This window comes from Chelonoidis abingdonii, chromosome 19 (genome assembly GCF_003597395.2).
Source record: "Chelonoidis abingdonii isolate Lonesome George chromosome 19, CheloAbing_2.0, whole genome shotgun sequence".
NCBI lineage: Eukaryota > Metazoa > Chordata > Testudines > Testudinidae > Chelonoidis > Chelonoidis abingdonii.
The window spans coordinates 5,208,145-5,225,939 of record NC_133787.1 but is presented as its reverse complement, the minus strand read 5'-3'; the positions used below and the strand labels follow the sequence as shown (position 1 = coordinate 5,225,939).

At 44.7% G+C, this 17,795-nt stretch overlaps 2 protein-coding genes across 6 annotated transcripts in view; both read left to right on the top strand.

Annotated features, from left to right (window-relative positions):
- The window catches only part of ZDHHC1 (zDHHC palmitoyltransferase 1), a 95,381-nt gene that overhangs the window by 59,803 nt on the left and 17,783 nt on the right, over nucleotides 1–17,795 (top strand). The window lies entirely within an intron of this gene.
- The window catches only part of LOC116829712 (palmitoyltransferase ZDHHC1-like), a 28,041-nt gene continuing 15,365 nt past the window's right edge, over nucleotides 5,120–17,795 (top strand). Inside the window, exons 1-4 of the mRNA XM_075073821.1 lie at nucleotides 5,120–5,165; nucleotides 10,532–10,656; nucleotides 11,236–11,394; nucleotides 14,874–14,986. Coding sequence (XP_074929922.1) covers nucleotides 10,626–10,656; nucleotides 11,236–11,394; nucleotides 14,874–14,986 — 303 coding nt within the window. The 5' untranslated portion in view covers nucleotides 5,120–5,165; nucleotides 10,532–10,625. The remainder of the gene's footprint in view (nucleotides 5,166–10,531; nucleotides 10,657–11,235; nucleotides 11,395–14,873; nucleotides 14,987–17,795) is intronic.

Below are 17,795 nucleotides of genomic sequence, written 5' to 3'. Positions count from 1 at the left end.
GGTGTGTTAGTAGTGTTTGTTTAATTTATCCACTTAATTTAATTTTATTTAATTAATTAATTTTAATTAATTAATAATAGCTAGGGCTTTGTAAAATTGTTGTGGGTGAGGATGAAACGGATGAGTTTGGACGTGTATCTGGGGTGCTATCTGAGGGTTGTCCACTGTCTTGTAAAGTATTTGAGGCAGGCGGCTATGCTGTCATAGTGATGTTGGCGTTTAGGGAAGTGGCATCCATGGTGGCAAGGATTGGTGTTCTAAGGGAGGGTGTAAATGTGGAGTTTGTGGAGGAAGTTATTTGTGTCCTAGAGAAAGCTGGCTCTTGGTGAGTGTGGTGAGTGGTTTGAGGATGGTTTCTGAATCCTGATATTCCTTCATTAAGAGTACCGTGGCCAGATATGATGAGTCTGCATGTTAATGCGCCACCTTGAATGGTCCCTTAGAATATGTGCTAACTACTTATGCTAAACAGTGTGTTCCACCTTGTATTTAGTTGTGATGCTCAGAATATCTTTCCCAGACCCGAAGAAGAGCTCTGTGTAGCTTGAAAGCTGGTCTCTCTCACCAACAGAAGTTGGTCAAATAAAATATTCCCTCTCCCACCTTGTCTCTCTGATATCCTGGGACCAATATGGCTACAACAATACTGCATAAAATAATTTGCACACATTCTAGATCTGATGAAGAAGAGCAGTATTTACTTAATCAGCACTCACAATAACTCCCTCTCCATAATAAGACCCATCTCCTTTGAGAATTGGTACAGCCAGTATTGTAGTGGAGATCTGTATAGGCAGCTGCAGAAAGGAGAGTTACTTTCTAGGAACTATGGCTCTTCAAGTAGATTATCTATATAGATCCAAACTTCCTCAATTTTTTGTAGTAATTCTGAAAAAGCAAAAGGAACTGGTGGCATCAGAGCCACAGTTCTTTTATTTAACTTCATTCTGAAAGTTTGGCTCTGTGGGGGAACGTACATGTGGCCCTTGTGACAGACTGGATCACAGAAACCCCCTTGGGGCTGCCAGCTGATGTGCTAAGACTACTTTTGCCCCTGCTTTCCCTGCCAGCTTGGGACTCAAGCACCCTGTCTTGTTGAGCCAGACACGCCAGTCTGCTCTAACACCGACCCAGGGTCTGAACCATGCGCCCCAAAGCTGCAGACTTAACTGAAAGCAACTTAAGAAGTGTTCCTATCTTTAACACTCAGATGCTCAACTCCCAATGGGGTCCAAACCCCAAATAAATCCGTTTTACCCTGTATAAAGCTTATACAGGATAAACTTAGAAATGGTTCGCCCTCTATAACACTGATAGAGAGATATGCACAGCTGTTTGCCCCCCCAGGTATTAATGCATACTCTGGGTTAATTAATAAGTAAAAAATGATTTTATTAAATAAGGGAAGTAGGATTTAAGTGGTTCCAAGTAGTAACAGACAGAACAAAGTGAATTACTAAGTAAAATAAAATAAAACACGCAAATCTGAGTCTAATAAAATAAGAAAACAATACAGACAAAAGCAGCAGAGAATCCTGTGGCACCTTATAGACTAACAGACGTTTTGGAGCGTGAGCTTTCGTGGGTGAATACCCACCTTCGTCATGATGTATGCATCTGACGAAGTGAGTATTCCCCACGAAAGCTCATGCTCCAAAACGCCTGTTTAGTCACTATAAGGTGCCTAGGATTCTCTGCTGCTTTTACAGATCCAGGCACTAACATGGCTACCCCTCTGATACTGAATACAGACAAAATCCACCCTCCGTAGTGTTCCAGTAAGCTTCCTTTTACAGACTAGTCTCCTTCTGTATAAATCATGTGAGGTGTCATTGGAAAAGTTAGGATTTGCTGTATGTCATCCTATTTGTTATCATGTATCATTTCTGTATCTGAAGTTATTAAATACTTGCTATGTATCTGTACTTCAAATGGTAGTTACACCTGGGTACGGCCATTAGACAAGATGCTTTCTCGTCTAGATTGTGGGTGGAAGGGCCTATTCAGGATAATGGGCCATTAGGAAAAGCAGTAGCTTGGGAGAGCTTATCCCCCGCCTAGTGAGCCTTCCTGAGAACACTTCAGACACGCCATGACTCTACAAGGACCTGTGACCAGGCCACATGATTCTAGACTCCATCTTGGAATGTCAGTATTTTTCCACAAACTGATTTGGGAAACCACAGCTTTGACAAAGGTTCCTTGCCATATGCTAAAGCTGTATAAGCAGGGAATGACATCATTTGGGGTTCTTCACTCTCCTCACCAAGAAGACTTCTGCAAACACACTGAGGACCAAAGCATGATGCTGGGAAGGGCTGAATCCAGGCTAAAGGGATTTCTAGCCTATGTACGAAAGACCTGGGGTCCAACGGTGTAAGCAAGTTGCAGCTTGCCCCTTAAGAATCTGCGCCTGCTTGTTAATTTTTCAGGTGTGAGAATCTGCTAATTCATCATTCAGTCTATTTATTATTTAAGCTTAGGTTGTGTGTTTTGTTTTATGCTAGGTAATCTGCTTTTATCTGTTTGCTATCACTTATAATCACTGAACGCGGCTTTATGTAGTTAATAAACTTGTTTTTTGTTTTAATTCTAACCATAAGCTTTGACTGGAGTGCTTGGGAAATCTCTGCTTGGTTACCACAAGAGTACATTGCTCTCTTCACATTGAGGGAGAGGTGGGCCGGTTTAAACACACATACTGGCCAGATTGACCAGGGCAGATGGTGTCCCTGGGTTCCAGGCTGGAAGCTGGTTGGTCAGGAGCCTGCGTGTACTGCAGCTGGGTATGTCCCTAGCTGTGTGAATGCTGGTGAAAGTGCAGGACTGAGGGCTTTTGCACTTGTAACAGCAAGTACTGTGTGAGGGCAGCCCATGCGGTGGGTCAGGAGGCGTCCGTGGTACCCAGTTCCAGATGGCACCCCTGGAGGAAACTGTCAAAATCCACTCAAAGGAGAACAGCGACTGGAAAGTTAAGTGACGTGTTTGAAATCTCTGTAACAGAAGGTAATGGTACTCCCTCACCATCACAGGAAGCTTATTCCTTCAGACCTAGCTAAGTTTGCCTGGAGAAAGACTTATTGGGCTGAGATGGGCAACTCTCTGTCCTAATGGGGAGCGGATTTTTTGAGTGTACTGTGATCCGCTATGTAACACTTTCTAATTGCAGACCATAAATTCTTGCTTGTTTGGATTTAGTTTGTTGATGATAAGCATGAGCGTTAATCTTCTGAGCCATTTCCTTAACTATGTGGTTTCAGTGTCAGGAGTGTTTTTTATCTGCCACCTAGTGGTTCATTTCACTGCAGTCTCCATTGATCCAGCTGATGCCAGTGTGCGAGAAGAACAGTACTAGGGCGCTGACCACTTTCAGCCGTGACAACTTTCCATGTCATTGAAACCAGTCACTGCCACGTCTGTGATGTGGATGTGTAAGTACCACCCAGGACCTTCCCCTTGTTTTTTCTTTCTTCTTCGTCACAGTTGCAAGGTGGTATGGGTACCCTAAGTCTTTGGGATGTGCACTTGGGATAGCAATGACGCACTAACGTGCTCATCTTCAACTCTGCCCTAAAGATTCTGAGCTCTCCACCATGTGTATCTGTGTCTCTACTGTATTTTCAATTGAGCTCCTGTTTTGGGGAGAGATTGTGTGGGTTAGTTCTGTGTTACTGATCCAGAGAGCAACATGTATTCCTGGCCTGTTTACAGGAGTCCAATTAGATGTTGTCTCTTCTGGCTTGGTCGCTGATTCTATGTTTCTTTGCATTTGATTCTGGGCAGTACCAGTTTGAGCTGGATAGAATTTGCTTGGGAGACTTTAAGCCTAATGTGTAGCAGAATTTGTAAAAGAATTCCCAGTTGAAGCATCTTAGTGGTCATTTCCAGATTAGAATCTCTAAACCTGGGGGAAAGGCCAGAACTCAGAAAAGCGATTTGGGATTTAGATTATGGCTCGAGAGAGGCTAGTCCCATGGATATGTTGTCTGATGCAATGCGGCATTGATGTCACTGAGTCTTTTTACTTCATTGGGCTATGGGAGAGCTGTCAGATCCTGTATTATCAGTTAATACTGAATATCATATTGGTAAAGGTGGCTTGTGTCTTGGAGATTATGATTCTTATCGTTACTATGTTACCTAGAGGGTCCACCACGGTTCGTGGCCCCCTTGTGCTAGTACCCTTCACCACACACACAATAAAGAAGGGGTGATGTAGAGTTCCCCTACACAGCTTGCAGTCTTGATTATGATGATGCAAGAGATGTGAGAAAACAAACAAGCAGGTAGGGATGGGGCAGAGGGCATGTGGTAGCAAAGTAGGAGCACATTTTCATGTAGATAGCAGTGTCCTTGTTTCTTGATATGTGCTGATCTACTGGCAACACTAGGTAGGAACTGTGCTAAAATGATTTTATGGAGGGATTTGACGAGAAAAACAAGTGACTTTTCTTTTGTAATATGGGTGACCAGTGGGCATTGTTTATCAAGCTGTAGTTTATCAAGGCTCCAGGAGTTTTGTTTGATTATTTCATTGTATCTGTCGCTATGTTTGTGCGGTGACTTTGAGTGTGGCAGATGGTGAAGGAAAGTTGGTATATCAGGATTGAGAATGAATCAAAGAGGTGTTTGCTTTGCTTTATGTATTTGCTCACGCCCGAGCATACTAATTCCGTGCTGTATACGTTGGTGGTGACCAGGATAGAGGTCCAGAATGGTCCAACTCAAAGTGGAGCTGCAGTGAGCCCTAAGGTGCAGCGTAGGGCAAAGTAAGTGAAAGAACTGAAGGCCAGCAGACAAGCAGACTGCAAGTAATAGGAATTGCGAAGGGGAGCAGGATGCCCAGTGGACTCTAGAGGCGCTCTAACAGGTGCATTGTTAAAAGCTCATTATCCAGTGGAGAAAGTGAATAAAGGTGTTTAGTGTTTCTGATCTAGTTAGTTTTGTCATTGAGGCCCAGCCCTTCTCTGAACATTTGTTTCACAAGGAAGGTCTCTAGACAGATGAAGATGAGTTATTGTTGTTCTGGTTTTATCTGCATTAACATGAATCCTGTTTTTGGGAAGCTCCAAGTCGAAACACTGTGGAACCTGCAACAAGTGTGTATGTTGGCTTGATCATCATTGCAAATGGCTTAATAACTGCGTGGGGGAGAGGAACTACTGGTAAGGGTCTGGCCTCTGACACCAGGGCAGAGTCATCTCAGGAAATGCTAGTAGAGGACTTCTCAGCCTTCTCCATTCGTGGCCAATTTATATTCAGCTCCTCAAAACCACCCTGTGCTGCGATTGCTTTGAACCTGATATCAATATCTTCATCAACGACTTAGATATTGGCATAGAAAGTACGCTTATTAAGTTTGCAGTGATACAAACTGGGGGATTGCAACTGCTTGGGGATAGGGTCATAATTTAAAATGATTGGCATTGGAGACATTGGGGTCTGAGGTAAACGGATGGAGTTTAATAAGACAATGCAAAGTGCACCACTTGAAGGAAAATCAATGTCAACCATCAGACTGGGAAGAGATTGTCTAGGAAGGAGTACGGCAGAAAGGGATCTAGAGGTTTATAATATGAGTCAACGTGTGATGCTGTTGCAAAAAGCAACATGATTCTGGATGCTTAACAGTTGTTGTGAGCAAGACATGAGAAGTCATTCTTCCTCTCTACTCTCCCTGGTTAGGCTCAGCTGGAATTATTGGTCCAGTTCTGGGCCGCCTTTCAAGAAAGATGTGGAGATTGGAGAGGGTCCAGAGAGCAGCAACAAGAATGTTAAGGTGTAGAGAAGATGACCTATGAAGGAGGCTGAAAGATTGGGTTTGTTATTTGGAAAGAGGAAAACTGAGAGGGGAATGATAGCAGTTTTCAGGTATCTAAAGGGTGTCATCAGGAGGGGGAAGCAAACTTGTTCATCTTGACCTCTAATGATAGAACAAAAGCTTAAACTGCAGTCAAAGGAGCGTTTAGGTTGGAGATTAGAAAAAAGTTCCTAACTGTCAGGGTGGTTAAACACTGGAATAAATTTCCTAGGGAGGTTGTGGAATCTCCATCTCTGGAGATATTTAAGAGTAAGTTAGATAAATGTCTATTCGGGATGGTCTAGACAGTATTTGGTCCTGCCATGAGGGTAGGGGACTGGACTTGATGACCTCTCAAAGTCCCTTCCAGCCCCACAGTCTATGAATCTATGATTCTCATTGCATATTGGAGGACCTCAAGAATTGGTGCAGCAGTTTATAGATTACTGCTGGCAAGGAGCCAGATAAATTTGATTCATGCAGAAATCAGAGAAATTGAAAATGGGGTCAGGCTTGTGACGCCCAGACAACTGGAGTGGGTTGTGATGTTCAGGCTGAGAATTGCTGCTGCTGCTCTAGACTTGGCCTAGAGGATTGTAAAAGGGCTTCATTAGTACATCTGCCAAGACCTCTGCTCCATGCTTAAACCTCTTGTAAGTAACTGATCCCGATGCAATAGTGCCACAGCTGGGATCAGCAGAGGTCCTTGAGTGATCACCTCTTTGTTAGAGGGAAGGAGCTGCTGGCATGGTCTTACCCTTTCCCCCAGGTCCAAAATAGCCAGGTGTACTGCAAAGCCCATCTGATTGAGTGATCATTGTTCCAGGACTGAGGCAGTTGGCACGTGTCTGGTGGGAAAGTGCAGTGGAGATTTAGTGGGAGATTTTTCCAAAGCACAGAGGGCACTTTAAGCGCCCAACTCTAATCAACTTTCAGTAGGAGGTGGGTACCTCTCTGCTCTTTGTGTCTTTAAAAATCTCCCTCTCAAGTGGTAGGGTCACAAGGGTGGTGATCAGACGATGTGTGATAGGGATGGGGGGAAAAGAACTGCTGTTTTGGATGATTTGTGGTTTGTATCTTTTGATCTCTTGTAATTTTAAATGTATGTCTAGGGTGCTTTACCCTGGGGGTGTTTCATGTGATGGATCTTTCAGACCAAAAGCTAAATAATAAATATTTTCATAATTGCTTCTGAAGCAATGTTAAGAAATACTTATTGGAAGTTGTACAGGCATCCCTAAAAGTTCTGAGGCGTAGAGTGGTTAGACAATCACAGGCTATGGCTACATTAGAAATTTCAAAGCGCTGCCCCGGCAGCGCTTTGAAGTGTGAGTGTAGTCAGAGCCGCAGCGCTGGGAGAGAGCTCTCCCAGCGCTGCTTGTAAACCACATCCCTTATGGGTGTAGTGTGCAGCGCTGGGAGCCCTGCTCCCAGCGCTGCCGCCCTGATTACACTGACACTTTACAGCACTGCATCTTGCAGCGCTCAGGGGGGTGTTTTTTCACACCCCTGAGCGCGAAAGTTGCAGCGCTGTAAAGTGCCAGTGTAGCCAAGCCCACAGTCAGCTTGGGCAGATACACCTAGCTTGATCAGGCATTTAAAGCATTCTGCCTTCTCACTCTTGTCTCCAGGCACCAGTTTCAATGTGTGTTGCTCTGGAAGGGGCAGCAGCAGCAGGGAAAGCAGAAAAAACATGTGTTGTTGCACTGTGAGGTCACTGAAGGCCAGGTGTATGTGTGTGTGCTGGGGAGGGGAAAGGAAAAGGAGTGTTACTGCTTCCAGCAATCTTTCTGTCAAGGGAAGTGGTATCCACATTTTTCAGGCAGAGCACTGAATATGTTATTTGAAAAAGGCTAAGGTAAGGTGCCACAATCAGTGTTTTGGGGCAGATTCTCTATCCCATTCTGCTTCCTTTGTGCTTCAGAACAAAGAGAATGCAAACTACCCACAGATCTCCTCCTGGGATTCTCTGTGGAGTGTCTCCAATGGGCATACAGCTGGCCAAGCTGTCTCCTGTGCCTCCCTCCCCACAGATCCCGCGGGTGCAGATGGGATGGGCAGTAACTGATCCACATTCTGCTCTGGTTATCCTCAGCTTGTATACTTCCTTTATGGGACTGTTGGGAGCTGGCATGAATTAGGCCAATGCAGAGTCTGCTCTAACCTGTGCTGGGGTCGAGGCATAGAATCAGGGAGCCGTAACTGGTGATTGTTTCTCGGCTTCTTTCCTTCACTCCTGGGTTGCACTGGGTGGTGGTGTGGACGAGGGTGGCCATCTTGTGCTACGTGCAGGAAATGGGACAGCCAGAGCTATTCTCTTTCCTCGCTTGTGAAGCAGTAGCTAGGGAGTAGTAGGTGCCCAGGGAAAGGAGAGCAGATGCTCAGAGCTGCTCCTGGGACCACAAGGAGGGTAGGGGCAAGTGTTGTCCCCTACTGTCTCCTTTCAGCCACACAAGTTCTTGTGCGGAGAGTTCATTTTCCACTCATAATCAAATACACACTCTTTTTCTTGCCTAGCAACTCCTTTTGTTTAACTTTTCTGCTAGCTAACGTTTGACATGCAGATTAACACGTCAAACCAGTTTATTTACCTGTGTGTGTTTGCTGGGTACTTAACTCTCAATGGGAATCCTATTGCTTAACAATAGACCTCTATTGTTAACAATAGACCGTTAATGTCACCTTATCGTTCCTTGCTTAATACTGCAAGCCTCCAAAAGCAGCCAGAAAAAAAAATTCTCTCTGGCTACTTTTAAACCAAACCCTTTCTCCTCTGCTAAAAACCCCTCAGCAGGGAAAGGAAAAAAGCAACTATTCCTTTACCTGGCCTTGCTGGATTTCTAATCTCTATCCCACATCCCTGCACACATGTAATAATCTCTGTCCCCAACTCTGGACCTTAGCGTCCAAAATCTGGGTGCTTAGCATGAACCTCCAAGCGTTAATTACCAGCTTGGATCTTATCTCGCTGCCACCATGCCAAAATTTCCAGGGGTATTGGCGCCCTCTGGTCTCCCCAAACCTTCCCTGGATGAGACCCCAAGACTCCAGAAAGCTCTTGAGTCTTACCAGCAAGGAAATACTCCACTTCCCTTCCCCTCCTCTCCCCCAGACTTTCCTTTCTGGGCTTAACCTTGAGAGTATTGATGCAATCTCTTTACATCACAATTACCAAAGAAGCTGATCCCCTCTCTTTCCACAAAGAGACAAACCTCAAACACAAGGAAACAGAGATGATTTTATCTCTCTTTCCCCCTCCCACCAATTCCCTGGTGCTGCTACACGAGCTTATTCCTGAGAGAGAAAACTCAACAAGACTTAAAAGAAAACTAATATATAAAAAAAAAGAAAGAAAAAGACATCAAAATTTATCTGTATCAAGATGACAATAATACAGGATCAATTGCTTAAAAGAAAAAAATGAATAAACAGTATGATTCAAAAAGATATCCAATTTGAAACATTCCAGCAAGTTACACACATGTAAATACTCCCAAACAACATAAAAGCCTATATTATTTTTCAACCTGTACTTACAAGTTGGAAACAGAAGATAAGACGATAGAAAGAACCTTCTCATAGCTGAGAGACAAACAAAAGACCCAGAGTCCAAAAATTGCCTCCCTGACTTTGAAAAACCCAGTTTCCTGATTGGTCCTCTGGTCAGGTGTTTGGTTCCCTTTGTTAACCCTTTACAGGTAAAAGAAACATTAACCCTTAGCTATCGGTTTATGGCACACCTGCTCTAAAGGGCCACAGTTTTGAGACTCCAGTACAACATATTGGACACTGGTCTAGATGGTTATCTATAGGGCCCTACCAAATTCACCGTCCATTTTGATCAATTTCATGGTGAGAGGGTTTTAAAATTGGCCAGTTTCATGTTTTCAGATGTTTTCATCTGAAATTTCAGGGTGTTGTAACCGTGGATATCCCAACCCAAAAGGTACCTGGAGGTAGGTCTGATCTCCCTGCCCCCAATCCCCTAACAGCCCTGCAGGGGAAAGACAAATCCTGTCCCTCCCCAGCCTGGCGGAGACTTGCAGCTAGGAGCCCCCCTGCTGGGGCACTCCCAGCAGCCGGGGGAGATCGAACCCATCTCCATAAGCCTCCTCCAGCAGGAACCCCTGGGGCTGCTGCCCAGCACTGGAGCTTCTTGCAGCAGGAGGAGGCACTCGGAGGTGGATCTGATCTTCCCCGAGAGCTACCATGCAGCTAGGAGCCCCCTGGCTGGGGCACTCCCAGCAGCAAGGGGGAGATCAGATTTCACGAGGAAGGGCTAATTTCACAGTCCATGACACGTTTTTCATTGCCGTGAAATTGGTAGGGTCTGATCTAGTAGCCATAACTGAGGTATCTGAGCACCAGTAAAATTATACAAAAACAACGAGGAGTCCTTGTGTCACCTTAGAGACTAACAAATGTATTTGGGCATAAGCTTTTGTGGGCTAATGAAGCGGGTTCTCGCCCACGAAAGCTTATGCTCAAATAAATTTGTTAGTCTCTAAGATGCCGCAAGGACGCCTTGCTGGTTTTGCTGATACAGACGAACACGGCTACCACTCTGAAACTAAAATGATGGCATGTATACAAAGCTGTTTTACTGCCTTTGTCTTTTTCTTCCAGTCAGTAGAGGATGGGTTGTTTATTTGTATGTATGTGGTATTGTTGAAGGAGCAGGTTTTGCGTTTTGCTCTGAAGATGCTGAGGTCTGTTATGCTTCCTTGGCAGGCTCTTTTTGAACAGCGTGATATCTGCCATCCTGGGCCTCGTCCTCCTATTGTTCATTGCGTTCTATGTCCTTGTGGAGTTCTTCGTTAACCCCATGATGCTGCGCACCAACCAGCACTTTGAAGGTATCTGGCCACTCTCTGGGTGAGAGCTGCTTCTGATCCGCGCCTCAGCTGAAATGCCTGGGCTTCAGCTGTTCGCTGGGCTTGGACTCCTTTGGGCTCTCACGTGCAAGAGTAGCCTCCAGCTCTCTACCCTGCCTCAAACTATTATGTGACTGCAACCATCTCTGTGACCCCAATGATTCCCTCCTGAGCCCAATGACTTTGCTCTCCAAGGGGGTTCTTAGACAGCCTGCAAGATCCAGAGGCACTCTGGGGCTTCAGGACAGCAGATCAGGCCTATAGCTAGCTTTTTATCGAAATTACAGTATTTCCAGCTATGAGGTTTTATTAGTGAGTGGTGTTTAATGTCTGGACAATCTGTTTCCCCCCAGTTCCTTTGTTTTCATTCCTTTACCTTCTACTCCCCCTCTTAGTTCTCTGGCCCAGTCACCTTCTTCCTCCACCTCTTAGCTCCTTACTTTCTGGCCTCACCACTTCTCTGCCCCACATCTGTCCCCACCACTGTAACTTGCTCACTCTCCTTTCCTGATGTGTGCTATTGCTGTGCTTTCATTCCATTGTTGTGTTTCTCTTTTTCAGTATTAAAGAACGACACGGACATCTGGTTTGTGTTTCTACCTGCAGCTCCCATCGAGACCCAAGCTCCTGCCATTTTGGTCTTAGCTGGGATTCTCATTCTTCTGGGCCTGTTGACTGTGATCCTGTTAGGCCACCTGCTGATCTTTCACATCTATCTTAGTAGGTATCGAAGTCTGGTTGCACTGCACTGTCCACTTGATTCTCTCTTCACTTTATGCCATACACGCATTGGGCTTTCACCTGTGTCACACACACAAATTGTGCAAGAGCACCAATGAAAGCACAGAGGTTTTGGCCCACACCTTGGCATTCCTGCCTCTCTCCTGAGCTTGTGGTTTTGCTCTGCCTTCTGTAGGATGAATAGAAGAAATCCTTGTCTCTTGCTTGTTTTTCCTGAAATGTTCTCTAACTTAAGTAAGATTCTTTTGGTACAGTTCAGAATCTAGCACAGAGAAAAGGCCCTGCAAATGCTTGGTTTGTGATGAGACAGCACAACACAGTACCTATTGGTCCATCCGGCCTGCAGGTCTGTAAACTAATATTTCATGATGTCTCTAAGACTCAAATTAGTTTTGGAGTTCTTCAGTTGTAGGACAACTCTTTACACCTCAGAGCCTTTGCCTAAATTCTCTCTAGGAATCATCACTGGTCCATCTTTCTTGGGGTGGATGGGTAGCTGCCCACTGTACCTCTCCAAAAAGAGGGAATGAAGCCACTAATGAATAAAGTGCCACCTCTGCCAGGTGGATTAGCAGCACTTGCAGTTAATGGTATTAGAGGCTGCTGATAGATCTAATAAAATGAGCATGAACACCTGACTTGTCTATCACAAGGAGATCACTGACCAAGGATACTGATGCTCTCTCATTGCTCTACCCAGGTTTGAATTCAGAGTTACCCTTCTGCAACCATTTCAGTAACCTTCTCCAGAACTACCCTGTGAAAAAGGTTTAAGACTGGGCAGTAGCCGCTAAGTCCTTAATTCAAGTGATGGCTTCTTGAATTTAAGGCTGAAAGGAGACAATAAACTGTCTAACTAAACTGTTAACACATTGGAGTCTCTTGGTTACTATAATAACACAGGCCTTTTATTTAAATAAAAAGAACTGTATAACTCCTTTTCCATTAGGAATATCAACTTCTTGATTGTGTTCCCCTGATAAACATTGTGAAAATTGCACTGCATTTGCCCAAAGTGAGATTTGGAGGAGGAAGTAGATGGACGCACAGTGGAGAGGCTACTTACAGTCTCTCCCATCTTCTGCCTCATCCAGGAGGTGCATTCCCATTTAAAAGTAAAGATGGCACTGAGAACCTCTCCAAGTACCCTTTAATCAGTCTCCAGCAACAATGAAGCTGACAACTCCCTGCTGGTTTTCACCAGTCATAAGCAGAAAGATCTACCTTGCAAGCTGCAGTTGTCAGTGGTAGCAGAGTGGAAGGGAAGTTGAGTGTACCAGTACTGGAATAATGATAACAGCTGGAAAATGAAAGGGCCATTTTAGTAATATAGAAAAGACTAAAAACTAAATAAATGATGTGGCTGTATCAGAAAAAGTTCCCTATGGCTAGAATCTATTTAGTTAAGTGCAGATCTAATGCAGGCTATGTGGTTACTGTATTGTGCACAGTTTCCACAAGGTGGTGCTGATTTATTGGGATTAGGCTCATGGAATCATAGATTCATGGGGTTAGAAGGGACCACAAGCGTCATTTAGTCTAATCCCCTGCCGAGATGCAGAATTTGTTGTCTCAAAACCATCCAAGACAGCTGGCTCCAGCTGCCTTTTGAAAACCTCCAGTGAAGGACCTTCCGCAACCTCCCTAGGAAGTCTGTGCCATTGTCCTACTGTTCTTCCAGTTAGGATTTTTTTCCTGAGATTTAATCTAAATGTGCTGTGCTGTAGTTTTAACCCATTGCCTCTTGTCCTGCCCTCTGTAGATGAATAGCATCAGGCCCCACTGACTTGAATTCGTTCAAATTGGTCAGAAGATCTCTGATATAGTCTTTGCTTATCCCATTTGGCATCCCTTTCCCTGTATTGTCTGTGATGACTTTGCTAGTCATCCAATCACATGTTGTTTTTTGTGAGAAGACTCAAGCGAAGTAGGCATTGAGCAGCTCTGTTTTTCTAGCATTTTCCATTACCAGCTCATCTTCTCCAGTGAGCAGCAGATTCACACTGTCCTTAATCTTTCTTTTTTGTCTAACATATTTGAAGAACTTCTTGTTGTCGCTAACATTCCTTGCCAGCTGTAACTCATTCTTTGCCTTGGCTTTCCTGGTTTTGTCCCTGCATACTCTCACTATTCCCATGTATACTTCCTTGGTGACATGCCCCTCCTTCCATTCCCTGTATGTATCCTTTTTGGTTTTTAGGTAGCATTGGCCTCCTGTGGCTCATCTGATCTTTCCTCTGCATCAGAATAGCTTGATGTTGAGCCTCTTGTATTACATCTTTTCGGAACTGCTAGCATCCTTTGACTCCTTTTCTTCCTAACTGGGCTTTCCATGGAACCTTGCCTGCTATTTCTCTGAGTTGGTTGAAATCTGCCTTTCTGAAGTCCAGTGTCCTTGTTTTGCTGTTCTCATGTCCTGCTTTCCATAGGATCTTGAATTCTATCAGATCATGGTCACTTCCTCCCAAGTTCCCAACCACCTTCACATTCGCAACTAATTCCTCCTTTCTGGTCAAAACCAGATTCAAAATGGATGACCCCCAGTAGCTGTTTCCTCAGTTTGCTGGATCAGAAAATTGTCCCCTACACATGCTAAGAATTTGCTGGACATATCATGTTTTACTGTAACAGTCTTCCAACAGATATCAGGGAAGTTAAAATCCCCCATTAAAACTAGCTGAAGTATGTTAGCTAAAATATTGTTACCTGCTGTAGAATGACTCATCCACTTCCTCTTTCTGATTTGGTGGTCTATACTAGACCCCCACCATAACATTAGTACTATTCTTTTCCCTTTTTATCCTCACCCAGAGCCTTCCAGCAGGTCTGTTGCTCACTTCCTCTTGGAAGTGTATACATTCTTGACATACAATGCAACACCTCCTTCTTTTACCCCCGTATCTGTCTTTTCAGAACAAGCTGTATCCCTCAATGCTGATATTCCAATCATGGGAGTTGTCCCACCAAGTCTCTGTAATGCCTATTAAGTCATAATTTTCTTCATATACCATGATTTCCATTCATCCTGCTTGTTCCCCATACTTCTTGCATTTGTATATAGACGTCGAAGATATTTTGAAGACTGGGTCAGGGGAAATACAATTTCCCAAATATTAAAAAAATTATTCTTGTGGCCTGTTTATGGCAAGCTCTAGCAACAGCTGAAGTATAGCAAGGAATATTCCCTATCTGAAAGTTGCTGCCTTTCAGTGTCACAGTGAAAGTTGGTTTAGATTTGGCTGGGTCAGGAGGATTTAAAAAGTCTTTCTTTGTGCAAATGAAGTACAATTTTCAGAATGATTGTAGTATTTTTACCAGCTCCTTCTGCCATTCAAAGGGAAAGTAGACTTTGCTGTGTGTGCATCCACACTTAACTAAGCAGCCTAGTAATTCTAATGCTCCTAATGAGAAAGCAGACAGAGTTCCACATGCTGAAATGTCTATTTGTTTCATCCCAGTGTGGAACAAATTGACCACCTATGAGTACATTGTGCAGCAGCGACCCCGACAAGAGATGAAAGAGGTCAACAAACAGCTGGAGTCTTGTCCTCCCCCGGTGAGGCCCACTCAGGTATTGATTGTGCTTTCAGCCTTTCTTTTTCAAAAAAACCTTTTGTTTGCTGCGGAATGTTTTGGTGCATTTCAGTGGGAAATCCAGATTCATCCAGAATCTCTGCTCAGGATGTTAGGCAGGTGCTGAAGGCAGGATTTTTGAGGTACTTTGGTAGAGTTGTGTGGGGCTCCAAACAGGAGTAGCAGTTTATACTTGAAGTCCATTGACAGAGGTATACAAGGCTCCAGGACTGGACTAGCACAGAGAAAGCATCATTTTGGGAATACCACGTAGCAAGTTGTTCCATCTAGGAAAGAAAGAGTGTAAATCATGTTTGGAGAGTAGCCAGTGATTCCCCATAGTCTTAAATTTAACACCAGAGTCAAAGGTGAGTTTCAGGGATCTTATCAAAACATGTGCACTGGTGTGTTATACTCTGTTACTAAAACATGTCTCCATATTTTACAAATCCTTTTGGGTTATGTTATAAATTGGGAGATTTCTCGTCTTTTCTTCTGCAGGAAGGCAATTCCTTGTGTCTCTTACCTAGTCCCGTACAGCTAAATTACCTGTTACTAGAACTGCTTTGATGTTCTGTAAGAAATGAATTATTTGACTTCTCTCCATCCTTAATTCATCTGGAGACATGAAAAATAGTACACGGTAATGTAAATAAAGATGGCATTTTAATGCATTTGAACACAAGGTAAAGCTACAATTGTCGCTTCCGGCGCACACTTCCAGACGTTGGAACGTTTAACTTCACATTGCATATGTTCTTATTTATTATTTGGTTGTGTCTCGAGGCCATAACTGAAATCTGAGCCCCATTTGTGCTACACACTGTATAAACAGTGTAAGAAGAGACAGATTCTACCTCAAAGAATCTAAATAGACGAGACAAGGGATGAGTGGAAAGGGATATTAGACACAAGCAGTGCACACAGCGTGAAGCATGGCATATATCAGGCTAGTGCCATGATATCTGGGGGGAAGAGGGTAGCTTTGTGAGGAGATTAGCTAAACTGAAAGGAAGAGGGAGGAGACACTAGGAAATTAAAAACACCACACGCTGAGCATAGAGCTATGCTGAGCTAGCCCCTGGTTGCAGACAGCGCTATGTCAACAGGAGGGCTTCTCTCGTCAACATAGCTACCTCCTCACGAGGAGGTGGAGTACCTCCACCAATGAGAGAAGCCCTCCTGTTGGCATAGGTGGCATCTTCTCTGATGCGCGACAGCAGTGCAGCTGTGCTGTTGCAGCTTTTTAAGTGCGACCTGCCACACACCACCACCTCCCCAAGCAGCACTGAGCCATGGCTGATGTATTGATGTTGGTGCAGCACGAATGTAAACACTGTGTTACCTGTGTCAACCCTAACGTTTTCCAGCAGCTTTCCCACAATGCCAGACACTGACTGCTTTAGGCATAATTGTGAGCTCCACTGTCCAGGGGTCACAGAGACCAGAAGGCCCCCTGCCCCTTTAAAGCCCTGCGGATTTTTGAAACACTTTATCCTGATTGCTCAGCTTGGCAAACACACCTAACAGCTCACCTTTCTTGTGTGCAGCTGACCATGATGGCTACACACTCCATTCAGGCTCTGACTTGGAGTAGATAGGAGATATTGGATCACTGGGGTCTGTGGGGAGAAGAGGCTGTGCAGACACAGCTACAGACCAGCCATAGAAACATCAACATCTAGGAGCAGATTGCAAGGGGTGTGACAGGAATCAGCAGCAGTACAGTGTGAAAGCAAAGGAATTGTGGCAGGCATATCACAAGGCCAGGGAGACGGAGAGTTGATCCAATGCCAAGCCGCAGACCTGATGCTTTTACAAGGAGCTGCATGCCGTACCTGGCAGAGACACCACTGCCACCCTGCACACCACCGTGGATACTTCCAAGGAGTCCATGCCACAGGGCCCTGAAGATGAGGAGGAGGAAGAGGAGGATAGGAGTTGTGACCTGGGAGTCCAGCTGTGCCATGAGCCAGGACCTGTTTGAGACTCCACTGCAGTCTAGTCAGTCCCAGCAGATGAGCACAAGCCAGCCCAATGCAGGAGAATGACCCTCTGGTAAGTCTGTACATTTATTTCCCATTACAGCAGGCACAATTGCAGCACACAGACTAGCAGCATAAGGGCCTGGGTAGCTTTGGGATGCCAGTAGCAGGTGTGCTCTCTGTGTATTTGTTACCCTCAGGCGTGAGGTATCAGCTAAAGTCACCACCACGTGTGGAAAATGGTGCCAGTATTCAGTGTCATTGCCCTATACTTATAGTTTCATGCAACCTAGCAATTCCCTTCTCATTTCCCTCACACCTGGAGGGCCGTAGTCATTGTGGCTGGTGCTGTGAGTGGCACTGCAGACAAGTGCTCTGAAGCAGAAGTGTCAATAAGCATGTCTTGCTTAAAACTTTAGGGGAGCCAAGGGAAGGGAGTTCTGAATATTAACTTTCATTTTCTGTTTTGACTGTAGTGACAATTGTACCTTTTTGTGTTTTATCTGCAGCTGTTGTGGCCTGGAGAGGTTCCCCTCCACACCAATAGAATATATGAACCAAATAAGGAGGAGAAAGATAGGGACTCAGAATGACATGTTCAATGAGATCCTGCAAGTCAGTGCTGCTTCAGACCATGAGCACAGAGCCTGGAGGATGAACATTGCAGAGAGCCTGGAGAAGGAAAGAGTGGAGCGGAGAAAGGCCCAGGTGTCTCATCAGGAAAAGGAGAGGAAGATGCACCAGGACATAATGGGCCTTCTCCACCAGGAAACACAGCTGCTGCAGACTCTTGTGGAACCTACAGGTTCAACAATCCCAGGC